Source organism: Anguilla rostrata, chromosome 3 (genome assembly GCF_018555375.3).
Source record: "Anguilla rostrata isolate EN2019 chromosome 3, ASM1855537v3, whole genome shotgun sequence".
In the NCBI taxonomy this organism is placed as follows: domain Eukaryota; kingdom Metazoa; phylum Chordata; class Actinopteri; order Anguilliformes; family Anguillidae; genus Anguilla; species Anguilla rostrata.
In genome coordinates this window covers 23,101,111-23,124,380 of record NC_057935.1, presented here as the reverse complement: position 1 = coordinate 23,124,380, position 23,270 = coordinate 23,101,111, and the positions used below count along the sequence as shown (strand labels likewise).

General features: G+C 41.8%; 2 protein-coding genes across 4 annotated transcripts in view; one reads left to right on the top strand and one right to left on the bottom strand.

Moving 5' to 3' along the window:
* Window positions 1–755: 755 nt before the first annotated feature.
* LOC135250507 (stress-associated endoplasmic reticulum protein 2) lies at window positions 756–9,130 on the top strand. Its single transcript, XM_064326841.1, has 3 exons — window positions 756–1,066; window positions 5,537–5,609; window positions 8,683–9,130. Exons 1-3 carry the CDS (start codon window positions 983–985, stop codon window positions 8,721–8,723), a joined length of 198 nt encoding a protein of 65 aa, XP_064182911.1. The 5' UTR covers window positions 756–982; the 3' UTR covers window positions 8,724–9,130.
* A 3,262-nt stretch (window positions 9,131–12,392) lies between these two features.
* The window catches only part of LOC135250506 (TSC22 domain family protein 1-like), a 48,561-nt gene continuing 37,683 nt past the window's right edge, over window positions 12,393–23,270 (bottom strand). The window contains exons 1-3 of one of the 3 annotated variants that reach the window (XM_064326840.1): window positions 22,295–22,570; window positions 15,891–15,942; window positions 12,393–14,114 (exon numbers count right to left, since the gene is read on the bottom strand). In XM_064326840.1, the coding sequence (XP_064182910.1) occupies window positions 13,836–14,114; window positions 15,891–15,942; window positions 22,295–22,383 (420 nt within the window). In that variant the 5' untranslated portion in view covers window positions 22,384–22,570 and the 3' untranslated portion in view covers window positions 12,393–13,835. Of the gene's footprint in view, window positions 14,115–15,890; window positions 15,943–16,553; window positions 18,379–22,294; window positions 22,571–23,270 lie in introns of those variants that run through there. The other 2 variants (XM_064326839.1, XM_064326838.1) reach the window with 2 other exon arrangements.

Genomic DNA, 23,270 nt, shown 5'->3' with positions numbered 1-23,270 from the left:
GTAGGCTTGGATTGCCTGTTTACAGCAACACATTTTTGTGGTTAACAGCGGTGGCAGGGTATTCATACTTGCAGTGTCAGGTGACAGTGGTAGTTTACAACAGGTTGCAAGAGGGGTATTGCCAGTTCTATGCAATGCTTCTTCTCAGTTTATATCAGCAGCCAACACAAGATCCAGCTAACAGGGAGGTATGAGTTGTGCTTGCTCAAACTCATTGAAACCATGCCTGTGAATGGTGGCTAAGAATTCACATATTATGACTCCCTGCTCCAGTTACGTCTATGCCCGTTGCCTCGTCTCACTGATAAACATTACCTACTAATTCCAAGCAGGAATATGCTTCCCCTTATCCACAACAAAAGCTTAAAACAAACGAAATCTTATATGATTCATAATATATTTTGAGACCCTATCATCTTTTTACATAAACTATGAATACAAGAAATTAAACTCCCAAGAAGGGGTCATTTCTATAAACGTGCCCATACTACTATTACTACTACTACTACTACTAATAATAATAATAATAACACTAATTATTATTATTATTATTATTATTATTATTATTATAACTATCACCACCGCCATCATCATCATCATGTGCAGCAGCACGTTTAACTAGTACTTCTGCTATTTGGGCTCAAAATGCAAAACGTTGTGTGTGGTTTATGACAAAAGTGATAAACCACACATAACACACATAACAAACAAACATTAATTGGTTCTGTTAGGTAGAACAGAACTCTGATATTTTTTAAACGTTGAATAATTGCGAAACACCATAACTGGGAGACGTGAACATGCAAGTGAAACGGGAAAGGATGCGAACATCCCAGTCGCGACCAATCTATTGAGGCGTACTTCCGTCCATTATATGTTACGCTATTGACCTGCAGGTGCTGAGGAACAGCGACTTTGGCATCAGCACCGGCTAATTATAAAAACAAGAGACATTGCAATAAATACTGTTTTTCCTCGGAAGATGGTAGCAAAACAGAGGATCCGAATGGCAAACGAAAAGCACAGCAAGAATATCACACAGAGGGGAAACGTGGCAAAGACTCTGGTAAGACAGATGGAGTCCTCCTTCACAGCACAAATTCTCCTCAAACGTGAAAGAATTATAGACATGTCACGTTGTTTACTTTTAATTATCATTCTGAAATGCGTGTAAAAAAAAATCGAAGACGTCTTTTACGCAGCAGTCGTAGACAGAACCTGCTCTTTTAATAAGGACAATTGCGCTGTCGTTTCTTATGCTTTCCATTCAACTTTGCACCATCTCATAAAATAAGCACATTTTCTATTGTTCTGTACCAAAACTAGAACTGGATATTTGCAGAATGGCTGTCAAAATGTGGTCGTAACGTTTGGTCTTGCTAATAGAACCTCATCAAAACGCTACCCAAGTCGACACTGAGATGTCGGCAGCAGGCTACACCTCATGGGTTTCTGTACACATGGAAGTGATTTTACCGAGAATCTACCATGTTAAATCAGACAGCATGCAGTTTCTACTTCGTGCACAAAGGCTAACAGATAATGTGCCTATATCCTACACCCGAAAAGCATAGTTTCCAGAAAACCATTTCCGACGAATGTGTTTAGGTACAAAGGTATCAATGTATCTACATCACTTGTCAAAGATAAATGCTGAATTTAAGAAGCGGTTTTTTCCTCTCCATAGAACCAATACTTAGTAATGATACATCGCCCAGCACAGGCTACAGTTTTACACTAAGAGTAGCCTACAAATAGGCTACAGTTAATCAATTGGTTGTAGCTTATTCCTTATGACTGATATACCCATTAATGGACACTTTGCTAATATGTAAAATGTACTGACTGACATACAGCCCATATTTAATCCTTTGGTTGCAACTAATGAAGGGAATGCCACTAATTGACTCGAGTTATTCGCGTTATACGTGCAACTATGCATACAGCATGCATTAGTTTTCATATTCTGTTCCTAGTTTTAAATCATTGCAGCCAATCAAACCAGAATAGCAGGCCTATACGTATTAATCTTAGCAGATCAATTCGAATCAGAGACAGTACATAAGCATAACAGGACAGGTAAAGTCTGCCAGCATTATGGCAAAGCACCTGTGTAAATGGATGGAAATGGAACTGTGAGTCCTATAGCTTTATATCAGGGAACTCAAACACCACACTGTAAGCAATTTTTGTAAATGACACCGTATTTTAGAGTATATTTGCCAGTATGATACCGTGAAATAATTTTACTGATTACTACTGTGAATGGCAATGCATTATGGGAAACCAATTTGTATACATGGCATGGGATGTAATACTATTTGTTGTACTGTGAAACCATTCATAGTAAATGTTTTGACTGAAAAACTGACCAAATGACAAAAAACAAAAAGTTTTTGAAAAGCGATAGGACAAAAGATGTGGTCCTCAAAGGTCCACAGTAGCCGTTGGACCAGACAGAAAGTCCAGAAGAAAGTAGCACTCCTAAATCCCCATGTGGCATCCTTCATCACAGGCTATTTGGACTTTGATTGACTAAAGTATTAAAGCAGTAACTGACCGGTTGCCAGTAAGTTACTGTAATTTTCACAGGATCTTTTTTACAGTGCAATCTTGAAGGGCCATGTCGTCTGTTTGTTTTTGGTGTTTCAGCACTTAAGTGCTTAGTCTGAGTCATCGATTGGCTGAAGAGTACACACACCTGGTTTTCATGACCCGATCTGGCCGCCGAAAGAAAACCACAGCAAACCGCAGACACTGTAGCCATCCAAGGTTGAAGCTGGAGATCCCAGCTTTATGCCCATTAAGTCAACTATTGTGCATTTTTAGTATTTTCTAATATTTGCTTTGGCTTCTCTCATTCTCTCATTGCTGATGTTTTAAAGGTCCAGGAAACTGAAACCTGTGAATTCTTTTCTGGTGTGTTGTTTTAATACTTTTTGCATTCACAAACGGCCAAAAAATATTTTAAAATTATTCCTGCAAAAAAGCCTACACAATTATTCTTACTTATTAGCCTACACATTGAATGATCTTCAGGTTTAACTATACGACGGTAAAGCCTAGTTTATGTTGCTTTCTTTCATTTTGTCTGGTAGTGTAAGGTTCCTGCATGGGACAATCTGCTTTAACCAGCTCTAACCTAGCTAGTGATGAGGAATGGTTTACATATGACATGACTTATGGATATAAATGTCAATGAGTTCAGGATACATGCCCACCCTGTCCTTGTCTGCTTAGCAGGTCACAACAATCTAACAGTGTTTATTAAAATTGAATTGTTATAACTGGGTTAACAACTTGAAAGAAATATTAAGAATAAAATCAATTGTCACTTTTGGGGAATATAACCACAATAACCACTCTAGTGTTTCTTTTGCGCCTCTACATCATGAAACCTATGCACTTGTTGTACGTCGCTCTGGATAAGAGCGTCTGCTAAATGCCTATAATGTAATGTAATGAATCCAGTTTCCTGGACCTTTAAGTGGGTATATGACTTATATATAGTGGGTATATATAGTGCATTAAACATGCTGTCTGCTTTGCAGTGAATATAGATTCCTTCATTATTTGAAGTTGCTGACGCAAGCATTAAAATATATGAATACATTGCAGTACTATACAGCAGTTATATTCTCTGTATATCAATTGATCCAGTGAACCAAAATGATTCATTTATTGTAAAACATATTCCATGTTGCATAGAATTTTGTGTATTCATTCCTCGAAATGCCAGTCAGCTTTCTATGCTGACAGTGATTCTCGCAATTCATCCTCTTAAGTGCTCAAAATGTGAGTGAAGCATGGAGTTTTTGTGGGAGCCTTCTAAACAAGAATAGGCTAATCCCTCTTAATTTGGAATGTAATACTGAATATCTGTTTTCATGCAGGCATTCCTCAGTGCATGACAGAGCTGAGCAGTACAAACAAAGAGAATTGGCAATGTATGGAACAGTCTTCCTGGTCATGTACAAGAGCAAGGGACCCTTGGGGTGTTCAAGTCCAGAGTTGACACAGTGCTTAATGGCCATTAGGTCAGGGATAGCCAATCATGGTCTAGCAGTGCCACAGAGTTGAGTTCTGCTGGTTTTTGTTTACACCCTAAAATCACCATCTTTCAAACCCAAGAAACTTTGTGAAGGGGGACATGTGGATCAGTCTCTGTCCGTTCACCTGTCTATTCATCACACTGTATTATGTGTCTGCCACAACGTTGCAATGAACCCATTGTAACGTAGAACTGAATACAGCACTCTCTCATTTGTATGCCATTGCTGACGACTGCATCACTTTTCAAGTCAATCAAAACAGTCTAGCCACTATCATATAAATAGCCTACATTTCTCCACGTAAACATTACAGCCGGTTCAATAATTAGCGGGAACGACACGCTACCATTTGTCTTTTCAGATATTAGACTGTCAGTGTTATCAGTGATGGCAGCACAGTGAATAACACTGTTTATCTTAGAAGACAGTGTGGCGATCCGCTGCAGTTCTATTTAGAATCCAGCGACACTGCAGAGGATGTTTTCGTGAGTGGTAGCTACACTACATTTCCACTAGAATGTGGACACCACTCCTAATTAGAGGGTTCAACTATTTCAGCTACACCCATTGCTAACAAGTGCATAAAATCAAGCATACAGCCATGCAATCTCTATTGACAAACATTGGCAGTAGAATGGGTCGTACTGAAGACTTCAGTGACTTTCACTGTCATAGGATGCCACCTTTCCAACAAATCAGTTAAATTTGCTAGAGCTGCCCCCGTCAACTGTAAGTGCTGTTATTGTGAAGCGGAAACGTATAGGAGCAACCACTGCTCAGTTGCGCAGTGGTAGGCTACACAAGCTCACAGAACGGGACTACTGCATGCTGAAATGTGTAGGGCATAAAAATCATCTGTCCAGAGTCTAATGGTGGTGTGCTTTACACCACTCCAGCCGACGCTTGGCATGGCGCTTGGTAATCTAAGTCTACGGCTGCTCGGCCATGGAAACCCATTCCATGAAACTCTTTGCTAACAGTTCTTGTGCTGACATTGTTTCCAGAGGTAGTTTGGAACTCTGTAGTGATGAATCACGCTTCCCACAATGCGATGGAACTGTATTCGTACCAAGGTTAGGCATCAAGTAATTGTCCCCCAACTGATGAAATCGGAGGTGGCGACACCGCACCTTTTGTGGGGGACAACATGTTCACTACTTGATTGTTAATCAATTACTTTAATTCAGTGGTTCCCAAACTGGGTCCCGGGCCCCCCAGTGTATGCTAGTTTCCGTCACAGCCACTTTAATTGCTTTAATTGATCAATTAAGTTGTGAATAACAACAAAAACCTGCAGACACACAGGATTGGAGGGTTCAAAACACCTGAGCTAAACTGTAACTGAAAAAAATGAGCCAAGGGGATCTGGCCATTATGAATTCTTACGGTTTTAACTCTATGATCTCACATGTACTGATGGTTGTGTGTTTCAGATCTATTGTAGAATTTGCAGTGACTACTTGTTTTGTGTGCTTGCTTTCCAGCGACCGCAGGAGGAGAAGTATCCTGTTGGGCCCTGGCTTCTGGCTCTCTTTGTGTTTGTTGTTTGTGGATCAGGTAAAAATTTACCCTCGCCTTCACAGATCTTCAAACAGGCTCAGTACTCGGTGCCTTATTTCACATTTTGTTATCGTGAATGTGCATGTGAATGTGCTTTTTAGTCTGTGTTTATTTATTTATTTATCGGTTACATGCAATATAGACATGTTTAATAAATGTGTGTGTGTGCGTATGACAGTGACACAATTTTTTGTGAAAAAAAGTTGTTTTGACTCTGTACTTCAACACATCAAATTAAATAATGGATTTGACTCTGTACTTCAACACATCACATTAAATTATGGATTTAACATCCATTTCAGTTCATCTGTGTTGGAATTAAAGGAATTTATGATTTAGGAATTATAGCCCTTTTGCGTAAGAAACCCCTTACACCAAACAGTGTTTTGAGGTCACCAACAGCAAGAGAACAAAAAAGACCGCAAAATCACGTTGCGGTCACCAACTGTAAGCAACCCCTCCACAAAGCAAACCACGGAAGTACCTGAGTGAAGAATAAAGACACAATCATGGCAAAGCAGTATTTGATCAATGATCGTGTGTGCACTACCTCTGTAAGCATATTACCACGAGTTGCATCTGGCTGGGTGCTATACCCATAGGTTTCAAGATGTTTAGTCAGCACCCCACCCCACCTCTAAAGATACCAACGTGTTCCCCATGACATCCTTTTCCCAACTATACAAAACATGATTACATTGTATTATGGAGAACCTGAAGTTCACACAATGCTGAACCAATCGGATGTTTTGCAACTGAGCACTGTCTCTTTAGCATAATTGCTGACTCCCCGTCACCACAGTAAACAGACTGTTCTACTTTGACTGTTTTACTCTGATAAGAAGCAGACTTCTGTGAACTCCCCTACATTTGCATAGTCCCCCCATTTTAGGGGAGCAAAAGTAATTGGACAGTTGGCTGCTCAAGCTGTTTCTTGGCCAACTGTGTGTCCTTACATCATTAGTTCATGCACACAAAAGCTAGATGTGAAATTTGCATTTGGAGACTGTTGTCTCTCAAAATGAGGACCAAATAAGTGTCAATGTCCGTAAAGCAGGCCATCATAAGGCTGAAAAAACTAGAATAAATCGATCACAGACACAGGAAAAACATTGGGCTTGTCAAAAGCAAGAATAAAGAAAAAATGCACTGGTGAGCTCAGCAATGGCAAATGACCTGGTAGGTCACAGAATTGTAGTGGATGACCTAGAAATTTTGTAGAACAATTTTGCAACTGTTGAACACAGCAAAAACACTCTCCGGGATATAAGCATAGATGTATCAAAGACTACCATTAAGAGAAGACTGGACCAGCATAACCTCTGAGGGTTCGGCGCAAGATGCCCACCACTGGTAAGCCTCAAGAACAAAATTAGAGTTTGCTAAAAAGCACTTTACAAAACGTGTAATGTCCTGGACAGATAGATGAGTATTTACCTGTACCAAAGTGATGAAAAGAAAAGAAAGTGTACGGAAAGAAAGGAACTGCACACCATCCAAAGTACCACCCAATACTAAATATGAGGATGTTTTTTTCATGTCCTATTACTTGTGGTTCTCTAATGAAGGGAATATGTATTAAAAAGGCTGTATTTCATACCTGGATCACTAGATATGGATATAACCACAGATTAAAGCTGCTCATTGACCTCATATTCATTGTTTTATTTCAAATCCAATACACTCTAGTAGAGAGCCAAAACAAGGAAAATAGTGTCACTGTCCCAATACCTTGCATTTAACTGTGTGTATATATACAGTGAGTTTGATAATGCTTGGGACAAAGGGATATTTTTTATTTATTTGGCTCTTGTACAGCACAATTTTAAACTTTTTTTAAAGCTTTTATTTAAGGACATTTTTATACATTTTGGTTTCACCTAGTAGAAATTGCAACACTTTTTATAAATAGCCCCCCCCATTTCAGGGCTTCATAATTTTTGTTACAAATGACTTCATAGATGTTTCTGATAAGCCTGAAAAGTGTTAAATTGCTTCCTTAGTGCAAGTTTAAGAGACCTTCCAGTAACCAGACTTCTATGTTTATGATTGGAGTCTGTTATTAGCATTTGTCAACGTGAGGACCAGAGTTGTGCCAGTGAAAGTCAAGGAAGCCATTATGAGGCTAAGAAATAATAAGAAGAAAAAAACAGACATTGGCCAAACCTTAGGCTTATTAAAATCAACTGCTTGGAACATCATTTAGAAGAAAGAGAGCACTGGTGAGCTCAGTAATCGCAAAGGGCCTGGCAGGCCAAGGAAGACCTCTACAGTTGATGATTGAAGAATTCTTACCATAATGAAAAAAAAACCCCAAACTAGCCCCCAAAGCAAGCAGGAGCTGCAGATGGCTGCAGTACAGCCCCGACAGAGCATCGTCAGAAAAGACGCTCAACAACTGGTGATGTCTATGGCAGGGCACTACGCCAACATTTTTTCCAAGGAGCATCTGAAAAATCTGGAACACTAATACATCCCAATTAGTAGATGTGCTCTGAAATTACTTTTAGCACACATCAATTTCAGGAGTAAATGCTCCTAAAATGGAAGCTTTGTAGAGCCATGGTCTATGGGTTACAGAGCAGTCATTGTATGCAAAGAATATGCGGGGGGTGTTATGTATAAAAAGTACTGTCATTTTTCCATGATGAAAATAAAGTATATAAAAAATAACCTTAGATATAAACTGTGGATGTACACTTTAAACACATGAAAATTGTTAGTGGAGTACGGAGCATTTGTCCCAATCATTATGGAGCTTTCTATTTATATTTTAATGTTGAATGAAGAAAGAAAACTCATGCTGCTCAAGACTAGTGCCAATTCTCATTTTCAGTACCTCTTTAAGGCTGGAGGGTATAAAAGAATAGAATGGAGTAGAATATGACTTTATTGCACAACTGGAACTGTAGGCCATTCATACATAGTGTATTTCCATATGCAAATACATATTTGCACTGTGCCTGTATTACATGCTGTGGGTGCTATCGGTACTAGCGCTGAACACACTGCTATCATGTTTTGAGGACACGTTTTGTGGGGCCTCTGAACTCGTTCTTCTCTATGGCAGCCATCTTTCAGATCATCCAGAGCATCCGGATGGGCATGTGAACCTTCGACCCCGAGCACAGCGTCTCTCTGTCTCTCTCTCTCTCTCTGTGACCTCTGACCCTTCCCAGACTTGGGGGGGAATATTCAGTATGATCCAGGGGAAAAGCCGGACGTCGCGGCGGTTTTCGGTCGCGGCCTGCGAAGGGATCCCCCCTCCCGTAGACAACGTCGACGTTCGCACATTGACTAAGTCCTGGGCTGAAGGGACGCAGTGCTTTTCTATTGACTCTGCTGTCAAACCCCACACTAGCGGGCTCCTGCCCTTGCTAATCAACTTACCGTTTTGATGGTTAAAAGTGTCCATTTCCTGCCGCCAAGTAAGCAGTCAACGAATGTGTGCCATACTGTGTTTCTATATTTATGTGTTTCGAGTGAACTTTCTTTTTTCAAATAAATGGTAAATTATGTGTGTTGGGGGAATGTATTCAAGATAAGCATACTGAAAGCTGTTTTATAAACTCAAGTGGTGCTGTACTGAACATCCATTTGCAGAGTACTATTAGTATGGTTGTTGACAGGGTGATGTGTTCATTTTATCTTGAATGCACCATGGTTTTTAGTGTTTCACTGAGTCCTTGATCGGCTGAATTTGCCGCACACACCTTGTTTCCAACGCCTAAGCTGGCTATTGATTGAAAGGACACTATCCTACAGACAGCACCTGCAATTAAGCTGCAGGCCTGACAAAAGATAAATGAACATGACAAGAAAATTGTTTTCATTGACATGAGAAAAGAAAAGATTGAATAGATAGTAGTAATGATGTTTTTTCTGTGAAAACTTGATATGAATTATCAAGCTTTCAACCTTGACCATGAGTATACATTCTGCACTCTCGAATGTCCACATTTTATGATTAATTGTGGTATGGGAGGGAACATTTTCCCATTTTTTCTGAAGAAATATGGAAAGATATGTTACTCCTCATTTAAAGTCAATCATTCTTCATATCATTGACCATACATGAATTACAAATGCCCTTATTGTTCTGTAGAGATTTTTCAATTCATTAATCTGAATGATAAAGTAATTCACTCCAACCCTGGTGCTCTATAAGGTTTTATATGCATGAACGTCTATAATCACTGTAGCCCCTGGTGGCTTTTGAATGAAGCATCTTCCCAAATCTATATAAATCTGATTGTCTGATGTGTTAAAAACTATATGGATACTCTCAGGCACCTGGATGATGTAACCCTTTGAGGAAAGCAATCATGCAGACAAAGTGATATAGAACTCCATAAATATGCAAAAGAAATTTGTCCCAGGGAATCTCTTCATCAACACCCCTCCTGTAGTTATGAGAACTCTGGGACCAGAAGTGTCTTTGGAAAAGGAAGACCCCACTCAGTGGTTAAAGTTCTCACTCTCTCTGACACGCGCACACACTCTCCAGGAATTGGTAGTCCTAACACAATCGCTCATTAATTAGTAAATCATGATATTGCCTTTTATAAATGCAAGTGTATAGTAAGCCATATGTGAATGAGATTTAATGATTACCCTAAACCTGCTTTATTTTTACCGGAGTGAAACATTCTACCAGTCTGATTCCAGAGATTTCAGTTGGTGCTCTTTTGAAGCTGGCTTTACATATTTCACGATGCATACTGTACATGCTGTATGAAGTCTTTGGATGCCTAATTGAGCGTTTCACACCATGTCCTGTAAGCCTAGAACCCAACCGTCCAACTCCAGCTGACAGCCAATGACTCAGCTCACTGCAGATGCTACCCGACCCACGCTACTGCAGGCAGTAACTTGGCCTTTCCCGTACTCGCCACATACTGATGTTCCTAGAAGTTGCTAAAGTCACCTTACCCTTTAACCACATAAAGTGAAACTGTAGAGCATTTAGTCATAGGACCAGCACTCATCATAAGAACGGAAAGAGATTTTGTTAATGAAGACTTGTTTAGAATTGAATTAATTAACCCTGATGGTGGGAGGTTTAACAGACATGCCAAATGCGTAAAAATGTCTCTGTGCCTCCCAAAATAGGTCTTGTGTCTCGTTTCTACGCAAGTCAAAATTAACCAAGGAATTTCTATTATGTACAACTTAAAAATAGATGGTATTGCTTAACTATGTAAAGACTGCATTTAAAATGGGAGGTATTTTCCCTATGTGCAGTCCCATGGTCTAAACAGAAACAGAACGCCATTATGGAGAAATACTCTCTTTCCAATGTGGAAAAGACCGTACTTAATTAATTAAATTGACAGAATCAACCAAAAAAACTTTTTTTTCTCGTTTTAAATCTAGCTAAGCACAAGTCTCAGTCTTCTGGTAGAGGCAACCAGGTTTTTGGTTAAAATGTCCTGATACTCGGTGGGATCCATTATGCCATTGATCTTAACAATAGTCCCTGGACAACTGGCAGCAAAACAGCCCTGACACATCAATGATCCGCCAGCATATTTGACAGTACGGGGTGCTTTTCAGTGTATGCTTCCTTCTTGTGATGCAAAGATGCTGACGATGTATATGGTGAAAAATTTCAGTTATCTGAATGTGTAGGTTAATGTCCATTTGTCACTGGCTTTCCCCATGGTGATGGATGACAAAGAGATTTTACATGCATGAGACCTCATTTTTAAGGTTGTGCACATGCTAAAGGTCTTAGAAATTCCAGCCCTAAGTCTGTGCAGATGACACTACATGGCCAAATGCATGTGGACACCTGACATCCAACATCCCACTCAGAATTATGGCCATTGATATGGAGTTGGTCCACCCTTTGCTACTATAACAACCTACACAATTCTTGGAAGGCTTTATACTAGATGTTGGACCACTGCTGCTGGCATTTGCTGCTAGCATTTCCATTAAGCCTGAAGAGCATTAGTTTGGGCGATTAGGCCAGGCTTGGTTGGTTTTCCAATTGATCCCAAAGGTGTTGGATGTGGTTGAAGTCAGGTCTCTGTGCAGACCAGTCAAATTCTTCCACACCGCTCCCAACAAAACGATTTCTATATGGACCACACTGGGTGCCCAGGGGCACCGTCATGCTGAAACAGAAAAGGGCCTTCCCCAAACTGTTGAAGAAGCACAGAATTGTCTAAAATGTCACTGCATTAAGATTTGCCTTCACTGGAAATAAGGGGCCTAGCCAAAACCATGAAAAACAGCCATATAGTGTAGTTTTACATTGTGCATAATAAATTGTACAAAACTTGCAGCAACTTGTACATACTCTAGCCTTTCTCATGCCTTTTTCTAAGGTTAAATCACATTTTTATATTATTGCAGTTTCAAGGTTTCAAATTAACCAACAACTAAAAATGGTACAAACTAAAATTTGGTCGCCAGTGAGTTCAGCACAGAGATCTGATGTCAGATGCAAATTAATGGTCAACATAATTTGGAACTTCACAGAGCTGCCCAGGCTTGCATAACCACTACATTATGCGCTCCCAATATGGCATATGGACTGGCTGCTTGTAAACGTGAGAAAGTGGAGAGAGGGCGGGACCAAGTCTGACTGAGTAAAGGGAGGGGTTAAACAGTCCACCACAGGTTGGTCACAGTATTTATGAGGCAAACCCAGAGCAACATACATACCCTGGTACAAGAAGGGTAAGACAAATTATTCAGATAACACTAGGATACTAAAATACCGAAAACAAAGACAGTGGAATTGCCACACATAATTAGCAACAAGAAATATTTGGTTTCACTTATTTATTTTTATTTAAAGTTGAGAAGTGCAACTGTCAAGTGCAATTGTATTATGTTACACCGTTTTCTGGTTTCTGGTTTGAGGAACATGCACAAAAACATAAGCATACAACTCATATGTATATGCAGAATTCATATCAGGTTTGCCTTATGTTGACGGTTTGCCTTTAAAAAAAAAAAGAAGAAAAAAGTTGAATATCCGGAGTGTTTCACTGTCAAAAAAGAAAAATGCTCACAATGGTGCAATACCTAAAGCAATTTCAAGTGAACAATGGTTTACAGTAGGATTCAATTCAGCCATGAAAACCAAGTACAGTCCATTATCACTTAAATGTCCTAGCATGTTGAGAAGGTACATTCCAGGGTTACAGCAAAAAATAGACTGCCACAAACGTGTAAATGGCAGCCCATTACCAGCCTCACTTCAAACTGTACAATCTAAATCGAAACAGATTATTCGTTTTCTTTGCCTTTTCCTTCTGAGATGGTGATTTTTTACAAAGTACTTACGCTAACTACACAAATATACACAAGCCCAACAGCCGGTGCCTGAATTCGACAGAGCCAAATCATTTGTTTTCCCCCCTCAGATTGCACTAGGTGTTACTGGTTGACCAAAGAGAAAGAGAGAGAGAGAGGAAAAAAAATACAGCCTCAAATAAAACCGGGCAGGAATGAGGAGTTCCAAACAAAAAAAACAACACAGTGCGCCCCTGCGCCCCGAAAGCAAAGGTTTGTCTCCTTCATTCAAACAAACGTAACGATAACAGCGACGTAAAGATCACAGTCTACTTCTCTGCTGCCTAACCCATACCAGATGGGGAGGGCAAGATGGTCCTCCAAAAAAAAAAAAAAAAAAACTTCACATTAGCCACCAAGAAAGTGCTTGCTCAGCATTATGCTCACAGCCTGGAAAATACTGTTATATTTACACTACAAAAAAGAAAGGGGAAAAAAAAGGTAAGCGTGGTAACACCTGCACAATTCCAGAGTCACCAATGAAAACTGACATCACTTGAAATCCTTTTTTTTTTTTTTTTTTTTTTGACACAGGCACAATGATTCTTTGAGCCGTCTTCACAACGAAACCGTCCTCAATGATCCCAGCAGGTCCGTGGATTTTGGTAGCTTTCGTCTTTAGCCCCCCCGAGTCTCTCTCGCGAAGGCGATTGTCTGAAGTGTGAAAAGCATCTCGGGCAGAGGTGGGGGAAAGAGGAAAAAAAAAACAAAAAGACACTAATGCTTTCTGTCAAGTTCTGAAGGGTAAATATGTGCAAATTGGGAACGGAATCCTCCTGCGGCGGCAGCGGCGGCCGAGGTTCTTCAGCGCGAACGCGTCGTGTGTTATTTTTTTCTTTTCTTGCGGTTTATAGCAGCTGGAGTTCTTTTTCACGCGAGTCTGTCGTCGTGGCGAGTGCAGGGGGGGGGTGGCTACGCGGACGGTCCGGTGCTCTGGGGGGCGGTCTGGGCGGGCGGGGCGGCGGGCTGCTGCGTGGTGCCGGGCCCTGCCGGTTGTGCTGACGGGGGCGGCGAGGAACCGCTCTGGACCTGGGCCTGGAACTGGGCCAGCTGCTCCGGGCTGGCCAGGTTCTTCAGCAGGTTGTTCTCCTGCTCCAGCTGCGAGTTTCTCTCGATCAGCTCTTTGATCTGTTCTTTCAAGACCTCCACCTCCTCGCGCACCGCGTACATCAAGTGGCTCTTCACCAGATCCTAGAGGGAAGGAAGGACACAGAGAGTAGGCACGGTGAACAATGATGCCCATTTAAATGCCATTTAATCAAGAATCCCATTACCGCTACCTTCACTACAGACCACAATTACGATGTGAATAAGCCAATAAAATAATACTCAGTAATGATTGTTCCAACTCTACATAGGCTACCCTTTATGATAAATAAAAATACAAAAGCCAGGTGGTGGAAAGATACACACTTAGAAAGCGCAGAAGTCAGTAACATACAACAACCACAGCACAAGGGCACTCAATCTATGTTAAAATCTAAAATAAAAAAAATAATTTAAAAAATAACTTAAAAATTCATTTGACATCCGCATGGTACGAATGAATGATTGCTGCAGCAACAGCTCTGCCGCAAGCCAACATAATTAAGGAGGAGATGTGTACATAGAAACTCCGCATATGTCCTACTTTACAACCTTATCATTGGCAGTCAGCAAAATTACATTTACAAAAAGGTTTTTTTATGTTATGTACTAGTATCATAACTGATGACATTTTTATTTCTGAAGCTATCTATACAATAATGATAATAATAATAATAATAATAATCAGAACAGAAAAGATCTATCAAGTTTGTTTTACAAATCATGCAATATAATAACAAAAGTACATATGTTCGTGGAGCAAGGGTGTTTTCAAATGTAAACCTACAAGAACTGATATTCACCAACATTTTAAAAACTGACAGCTGGAAGACACGGAGCACAAACATTTTTGTGCATCTGAGAAATTCGTGCAGGGATACACCCCTCAACAACCCGTCACCATGTGAACAAAATGGCCACCAGAAAGAAGAACCAATCGGTGACTGTGTTATTTATAACAAGGCGTCAGTGATTCAGTGCTTGCCTAGCAACAGTACAGATACAAAATCGCGTGAGCCTCTTTCAGGCACAAATCCAAAACCGAAAGCATAATTTCTAAATAATGTAGACCGTAAGATTTCAAATGATTCATTTACTTCCCTATGCAGGCAACTTATTTCAAACTTGTTATTTACTGATGTTAAAAGTATTCACACGTGTACAGCATTTTTCACACAAGCAAAAATATTCACTATATTCTAAAGCAGGGTGGGCAATTCCGGTCCTGGAGGGCCGGTGTGTATGCATGATTTTTGCTCCCACCAGTTACGCTGGCTAAATGAGCTAACTGGCTGCATACACCAACACTGGTTCACTCACAGATTAGATCACAGTAAAAAATATATTGGGAGACACACGGTGGTCATTTCGTGTGTTTATCAAGAAATGTAGCTAAATATCAGATGGCGTAAATGATAGACCTAACTAAGTAGGCTAATTAAGGCCAGAAGTTGACGTGAAAACCAGCAACGGATACGTCCCACCTCGGCTCAGAAGCTCGCTTAGGCTACTCGGAATCAAATGAGTTATACATTTTGAAAAATAATAATGTAATCATTATCAAAGTAGGTTACGAGATAAAAGTTTTTTTTAAATCTGACAATAGCAGCACTTGAGAAAAGTGGCTTTACTGTCCCCATGATTCTACAGGCAAAGACTGCATATGATTCAATTACACCACTGAGCAATTTGCATGCGGTGTACTGCGCTCATTCGTGATGCATCAACTGATCATACGGATTATGTTATATACTCGAGATTAGGGAGTGAGGACGACACAGCCCAGTAAGAATATTTGCACGCAAGCAGTGATCCGGACATCAATACATTCTAGGCAAAATTATTTCAAAATGACAATACTGCAAAATAAAATATACTTACCATTGCTTGTTCAATTTTGTTGTCTATCGCCACCACACTGGCACCCGAAGAACTGAAAGCAAACATACACATGGATACATTAATACGCAATGCAACAGCAAGTACCAACACAAAAAGCACCCAAACATCATTGTAGCACGTATCACAAAAAATACATAAATAAAATAATGATACGATACGACTGTTTCCGTTTTCCGACTTTTCACCAAGCAAAATTTAATATGGACTCCGTAAACGAACAGGGTTTCAGCAAAGCGTTTTTCACCAGTAAAAAGACAAATAGGTTAACGTCTTACACATGCACGGGTAGTGAAGTGGAACATGTCAGGATGCATACAGAAAAATAACATATCTCTACTGAAATAATAATTATAACAATGCATGTGACAAATTGATGAGCACAACATTTTAGTGTATGGTAAACTCGACTACTTGCTACGTGTTAATCATCAACGATGACATTTTCTCCCTATGGACTGCATCAAAATGGTAGTAGCAGCATCGAGGCAAAGAAATAATTAAACATCAGTTTTCAGTAGTATTTCTAATAGAACCGACAATGACAGAAAATAATGCACAATTCAATTATCAAGCATGAGCGTAACTTTCAAGCACACCATTTGCTATCGATAATTAGGATTTGCTCATAAAGCCAGAATTTACCTATTGTCAAGACTGACGGGCGAACTTTCTGTACCCAGTAGTGATGATAAAAAAGATATCGAAAAATGTCTCAACTGACAAACCCCAAGATCCATCGCCACTGTGTAGCATCGGGTATTCATGCTATTTCGTCCATATATACCAAAGTGCAGGTTAACATACGTCCTCTCGACGCTGGCCAAAAAACAAAATCACATTCCTTTTTTGTCGCTTCGAGTGGCTTTCTTAGGTAGTCAGTTACCCGACAGAAAAACGCTCGCATCCAGAGCTGCCCGTGCGTGTACTAGCGCTGCACAAAGAATCTCCAAGGTCAGCTCATCTTCGCTCTGCTGAAAATCTGCAGCCCCCATGATATTTGCATAATTTATCCAAGAAAAACAGTGCACTCCTGCTGCCCATTGGTGGAGAAGAGACTCATTTGACTACTCTATGTAGCAACGCCCCCACCTGCAGCTTAGCCGACCCTCACAGGATAATATACTGTACAGAAAAGCGTATTAGAATCTGGACGGAATAATACAGGTCCAGTTTTTTTTCTAGAAATGAACGGCTGCTTTTAGGAATGTTCTCATCAAAATGAGTTTCCCCACATCAATTTTTTTTCATTCGTAAAATTTATACGATGCGAACATTACCCAACTACTGTAAAACAAACGTGCATATTTATATTGCACTTTCACAGGTGTACTCATTCCTTAAGTGGTCTGATAAAATAGATTTGACAATATCTGCAGGTACATGGACGCTGATGGCTTACATCTGCCCTATATGCTCTCACACTGCCGCCTTCCGGAAAATACTAATACAACAGCCTTTGTACCTAATTCACAGAAAGAAAAATCAGGATTACTTCACAATCTGCGCAAAGTAACCGATAGTGATAGGAAAAGTCGAGCTAGTCCCTCGCCTCATTCTTTAGTGCAGTGCTGACTGGCCATCTATCTCAGATTACTGCGAAGGTGGATAACGCTGTAAGCATTTCCATCAGCAGACATCAATGCCCATTCGGCACATGAAAAGATTTACGCCTTTCATGCAGGCTGAAGTTCAAGAATAAACCCAACACGAACACGAGACAGTATTTCAAGTCTGTTGAGTAAAACGACACCAAAAAAAAAAGGAGATCAACTTGAAGGGACATCACATTCAGTTGATCTAAGGGAGCCGGTTGTCAAACTTGTTATTTACCTGGACAAATCCACCAATAAGGCTGTTAAAATCCCAAAACGTCACTCGAAAAATATACAATATAAACCAATCACCTACACCTATACCGCACAGTTCTTCCGTCCAATTACAAATATTCAGCACAGGAAGTACACAACCATCAGGTCCACACCTCCAAATTTTCAGTGTTTAGGGTTGTGTGCTCCTCAGAGACCTATTTTAAAAAAGGACGGCCACCTGTTAGCCTGGGCGGTTGTCTCGATCCCAGCAACAGAACGTGAAATCAATTCCATATGGAAAGCAGAACTGGCTCAGATGTGTCTTTGAAAATATGATAAAAATATGAAAACATGCAGAACCATGAGGATTTTCAAGGAAACGTTTCGCTCGCAACAATTTACAACCATATGAACACACAAATGTTGCTCTTCGGAGATCATTTATGGTTTAAAACTGTGGGCAATCTTCTGGAATTTTTCTTGTGTCTAAATGTTTAAAGTATTTAATGTCATTATTGAACCCAGATCTGTAGCAGCCTATGGCTGGTTTCCTGGACTAAGAGATTACACAGAGTGCCAAAGTGGAAAAGAAAAATGTTCAGCTCTACTCCTTTCTGGCTTTGAAATAAATAAAACAGCACACTCAGTGAAGCATAAATAAATGGACAGGGAAGCATTATGGAAGTGTGGCTTCAATGAGAAGAGGGGGATGCAGTTTAAAAAAAAACAGTGGCAAAACAACTGATTGGGACTTGCAATATAGTGCATCATTCCCACCAGTGTGTTATGAAAGCTGGATGCAAACTTTACCATAGTGGAACAGTCCAAAAGGACCTTCACAATAACAGCATGGCAGATCTAATTTCAAGGAATTCTGGGATACCAGCAACCACCATTTTTCACTTCTCTTGCTAAAACACCTGGCCATATATTAAGAGCACCTTTCATATGTGAATATATATATATATGAAATACAATATAACACTAAAGAAAGCATTAATAAAATGTAATGTTAAAAATTATGGAAAAAACAAATGGAAATAACAAAAAAATAAAAATAGAATAAACAAAACAACAGATAGAATATATAAAATGCTACACAGTTGAAAAGGAATAAAAAACTGTAAGAACAGACAGCTTATAGAAATTCCAATTAAAAGCCAGAGTGAACAGGTATGTCTTAAGCTGCTTTTTAAAAATTCCAACTGAGCCTGCTTGTAATAGCAACTGAGACTTGATAGTAAGCTAGCGCATTAGCAAGGCAGACCAGTGTCTTCTATGCAAGTATCTCTTCTGAGTTTACAAAGGACAGTGGGATATTTAAGCACTTTCAATGACTTTGCATGATGAAAATATTTGGAGGACTTTTGAGGACCGTGGGAATCGGGCCGGGGGGGGGGGGGGGGCTCTGACAGTGAGCCCACGCCCGGCTTTGTGAATGGGGCGTGCCGCGAGCTGCAGGGCTAAGGGATAAAGCTTTTACTACGGCTAACCCGAGAGGAGAGCTGCCACTGAACAACTGATCAGCGTTAAGACTCCTGGTAGGGTATGAGGATTACAGAGAGAGAGACAGAGGGAGAGATTGTGAGAGAGAGAGAGACAGAAACAGAGAGATGTGCAGGAGGGAAGGATGAGTGTGTGTGTCTATCTGTGTGTTATTTACAAGTTATTTGAGAACATTGTTTTTGCTCAAGCACCCCGGGCTTCTTGGGCAGTAACTGCAATATCAGATGCGTGACAGTGCGTCATTGTAATTCACAACATCTGCACTCCGACGACCTTCGCCGAGAAGAGAATCCCCCGGTAATTCACCTCGACACACTTTAAGGGGGGGGGGGACGAGGATCACGAGCCGCTCTCAGACAGCTGGATCAGCAGAGCAGCATCCGGCTCCCCTTCAAGCGAAAGCACAGGGAAATACACCTCCATATGCCCTCTATGGTTCTCCCTCTGCTAACCCGAGCGTCCTATTCTGATAATGTGACAGCCCTTTCCTCTTCGGTGTTATAATGTAATTCAGTAAGGGCAACGGAGCATTCAAGCAAGTCATATATATATAGGCCTACTCTGTACAGGCCTGTGTGTAACAGAGACAAGCCATGAGGGGATTTAACCTGTCGGATATGAAGTCAAACTGAAGGAGAAATGCACGAGGGCACCAACGCGTCTCGCTTCGAGGGGTGTCTAAGGGGGCGGGACCAAGTCCGAGCCCGCGCGGTCGGGCGCCGCCCAAGCCTGCGCGGCTCCAGCGCATCGGGACGCTACGGACGATGACAGCCCATCGACGGCGTGCCACGATACGGGAGACCGTGTCATCGCTGACATCATCGAGCTCCATTTCGACAAGCGCTTCCCCCTGGGATGTTTGCGTCCCCTCCCTCCGCTAACTAAAATCAATCTCTCTCCAGTCCCCCCCCTCCCCCCCATCTGTCCCAGCGCTGCCGCCCAATTAAAGTTGCTCAGTTAGTCATGAATCGCTGATATCATCGAGCTCCGTCTCCATTAACACTTCCTCTAGGCCGGTTCTGGCGTAGCCCGAGCAACGCGCCAGTGAGCGTGCTCAGTGCAGGATCACTGAATATTAGGGAGGGTAAATATAGGTTACTTATCCTACTTAAAGGCGCCAGCTCACCAAGCCCAAGCCGGGGACCTTGGTAAGCGGCTCAGGGTAAAGCCATCCCTTCCGTCTTTGACGGGAAACGGGGTTTAGCCAATTACTGGACCCAAATATAGGCCGTCACCAAAAACACGGGACGTGACCCCTTGCGTGCGGTGATGTTGTTGTCCTGTCCTGTGTGTCCTACCGCTGTCACTTCAATCTGACCTTTCGCTAAACCCAGACGCGCTGACGCTGTCGGCCAATCAGAGAAGGGCACGTCGACTGCGGCCCGCTCCTGCCCTGGGAATCCAACCCACCTCTGAGATACAGTCCCAGTTCTCTTGCCATTATACTAAAATTAGATTTTAGGGGATGTCCCTCAGTTCCTAATAATTATTATTATTTTTTTTTTTCAGTGCATCAATATAACTTAGTAAGGCACATTTCCAGGCCTGTGTGTCAGCTTCTTCCTCTACGTTAACTAAATGTTAATTTTCTAAAGGTTTGTATACATCACCAATGTGAGTTCAGACCTACAGCAAAACACAGCAAAATGTTTTCACCAAGGACACTTTTGTCTATCGAAAGTGCCACTTCTACTGAATGCCTGGGCTCGTTAATTAAGAGCAGAAGTGGTCATCAAGTCCTGAAATGGGCTAGTCCTTCACGTCCATCCCTGCTCTAGGGCAAGAAAAAGGGCCTTCGCTTATTCCTGGTCTCACCTGCTTCACTGACTCTACCGATGGTTATCGTGGCCATACAGTGTTCTGTGCTCAGCAGTGAAATATAGCCTAATCACGGTCACACTATAGTAGGAGATCAGGACCAAACTTCTGTCATCAGCCAAGCCAAATTTAACAGCACGTAACAAATGCAAGAAATGCCCAACAAAATCTCAAAACACCCTGTGAACAGTTGTCACAAATGTAGATTTGTAATTTCACTTGCCACCACATCACCAAAACAATATATTATCCCCACCACACCCTTTCCCCATGCCAGCTTAACAATTATGCTATGGATTCAATCAAAAATTTCCCTTAAATTTGACTCAATAGTTTTTTTCACAAGCATAGTTCATAAAACTCTACCAGTACCTTGAATTTGCGAAGAAAAAACAAACAATTGCAGTTAATTGTGTGTCAAAGGTAAAGACTGGTATTGATCTGTTTGCAGGATAGTTAAGGTAAACTTGTAACTTCATTTGTAAGTGAAGGGAGGTGCTGAAGATGACACCACAGCTCCCTACATGTTTTCAGTGCATGAACATAATTTTGCTCAGGCGCTGAATAGTACTAATTAGAGATGAGCACCATTTTGCCCTTTCTAATTATACCCTCTGAAACAGACTTTCCAAGACAAAAGAAATCTACAGTTACGCAGCGCAACTTCGCAGAAGGCTATTTTTGTGGTTATTACACTTGAAAGAAAAATTATGGCTCGACGCACAATGCGCCCACCATCAGACGTTCTTATTAAACAATACAAAAATAAGTACTGTAATTAGAATGATCTACCAGCTTTTCCGCAACACCCCCAAGCCAAAGGTCACATAACCTATTTAGCGTGATTCTCTGAAGCCAATGTCCTGTTTTGCATGTCTTAACCCAGTTTAGGCTGTGCCGTAAAACTAAAGTGGCGCACAACCGAACCCTAACGATCGAGAAAGACGGTAAAAAACGCGCCGGGCTGCTAACGCGAAGAAGACGCGAGGTCCGAAACCTCTTTGTTGTGCCAGCGGTTACTGCCCGAGATCATTGTTCTCCTTCCTGACCGCTGCAGTGTGGTTCACCCCGAGGAGCCCAATAAAACGCCACAGTAAACACAGGAAGCCACAGTAAAAAAAAAAAAAAAAAAAATAAAAAAAATGGCCCGGGTCCAGATCGCGGTGGGGATGACCTCAAAGCCGAGAAGGGAACCCAAACCGAATCTGCCGCCCGCGAGCCGACGACGCCCCCCCCGCGCGGATTTGTTACCTCTTCAAGTGCTGCTCCAACTGCCAGAACAATAGCTTCACGGCCATCTCGCTTCCAGCCTTCGGTGGCGGGGTCGCCGCGTCTCGCATTGATGTGTTAATCGGAGCTCCGCCCCGGATTACGGACGAGAACCCCCCTGTTTTGTTTCTCCCCCCTTCCCTCGGTGCTGGCCGACTCTAGGGGTCTCCCCCCTCAACGGACGCTGTATTCCCAGAAGGAGTCACATCGAGAGTTTTCTGGGCCGGGGCGGGGCGGGGCTGGAGGGGGTGGTGAGGGCAGGGGTGGGTGGGGTGGATGGGGGGGGGGGGTCAGGAGGAAAGCTCGGGCCTGTTCTGAGCCGGGCGACGGCGGTGGTGGCGACGGTGGCGGGTCCCTCTCTCTCTCCGTTCGCCCCCGACGCGCAGGGCTTTGTGCGTGTCGCGGGGAGATTCGCCCGACGACCGAACGAAAACAAGGAGGGAGGCAAAGCCGTGATGTCACAGCCTGTGGGGGGTGGGTCACGTGACCCCGGCGGTTACATAAACCTTCAGCGGAGATTAGGCTCCTTCGCGGTGATGGGCGACTGCCCGTGCGAACTCGCCCCCCATGCCTTCCCCCCGGTCCCTCTCCTCCTCCTCCTCCTCTTTTGCTTCCTGTCCTCTCATCTCTCTCCTTCTCTATCTGAGAGAGAGAGAGAGGAGACCCAGGGGTTTTTGTCTGGGCTCATCAGTATTCTGGGGAGACGTGAGAGAGGCAGTCTCACGTTGTCCGCGGTGAAAGAGCAGCACTCTTTTCACCATCACACCTGTTCACTTACAGAGGCATTCCTCTGCAGAGGGCTGGGGATTTTACAAAGAGTCCTTTAATGTGTGCACATATATATATATTTATACATATATATGCATATACATGTACACATATAGCCTATATATATGCATGCAGCACACGTTCACATATATGTGGATGTTATATAAATAATTAAATGTACTGTTATTAT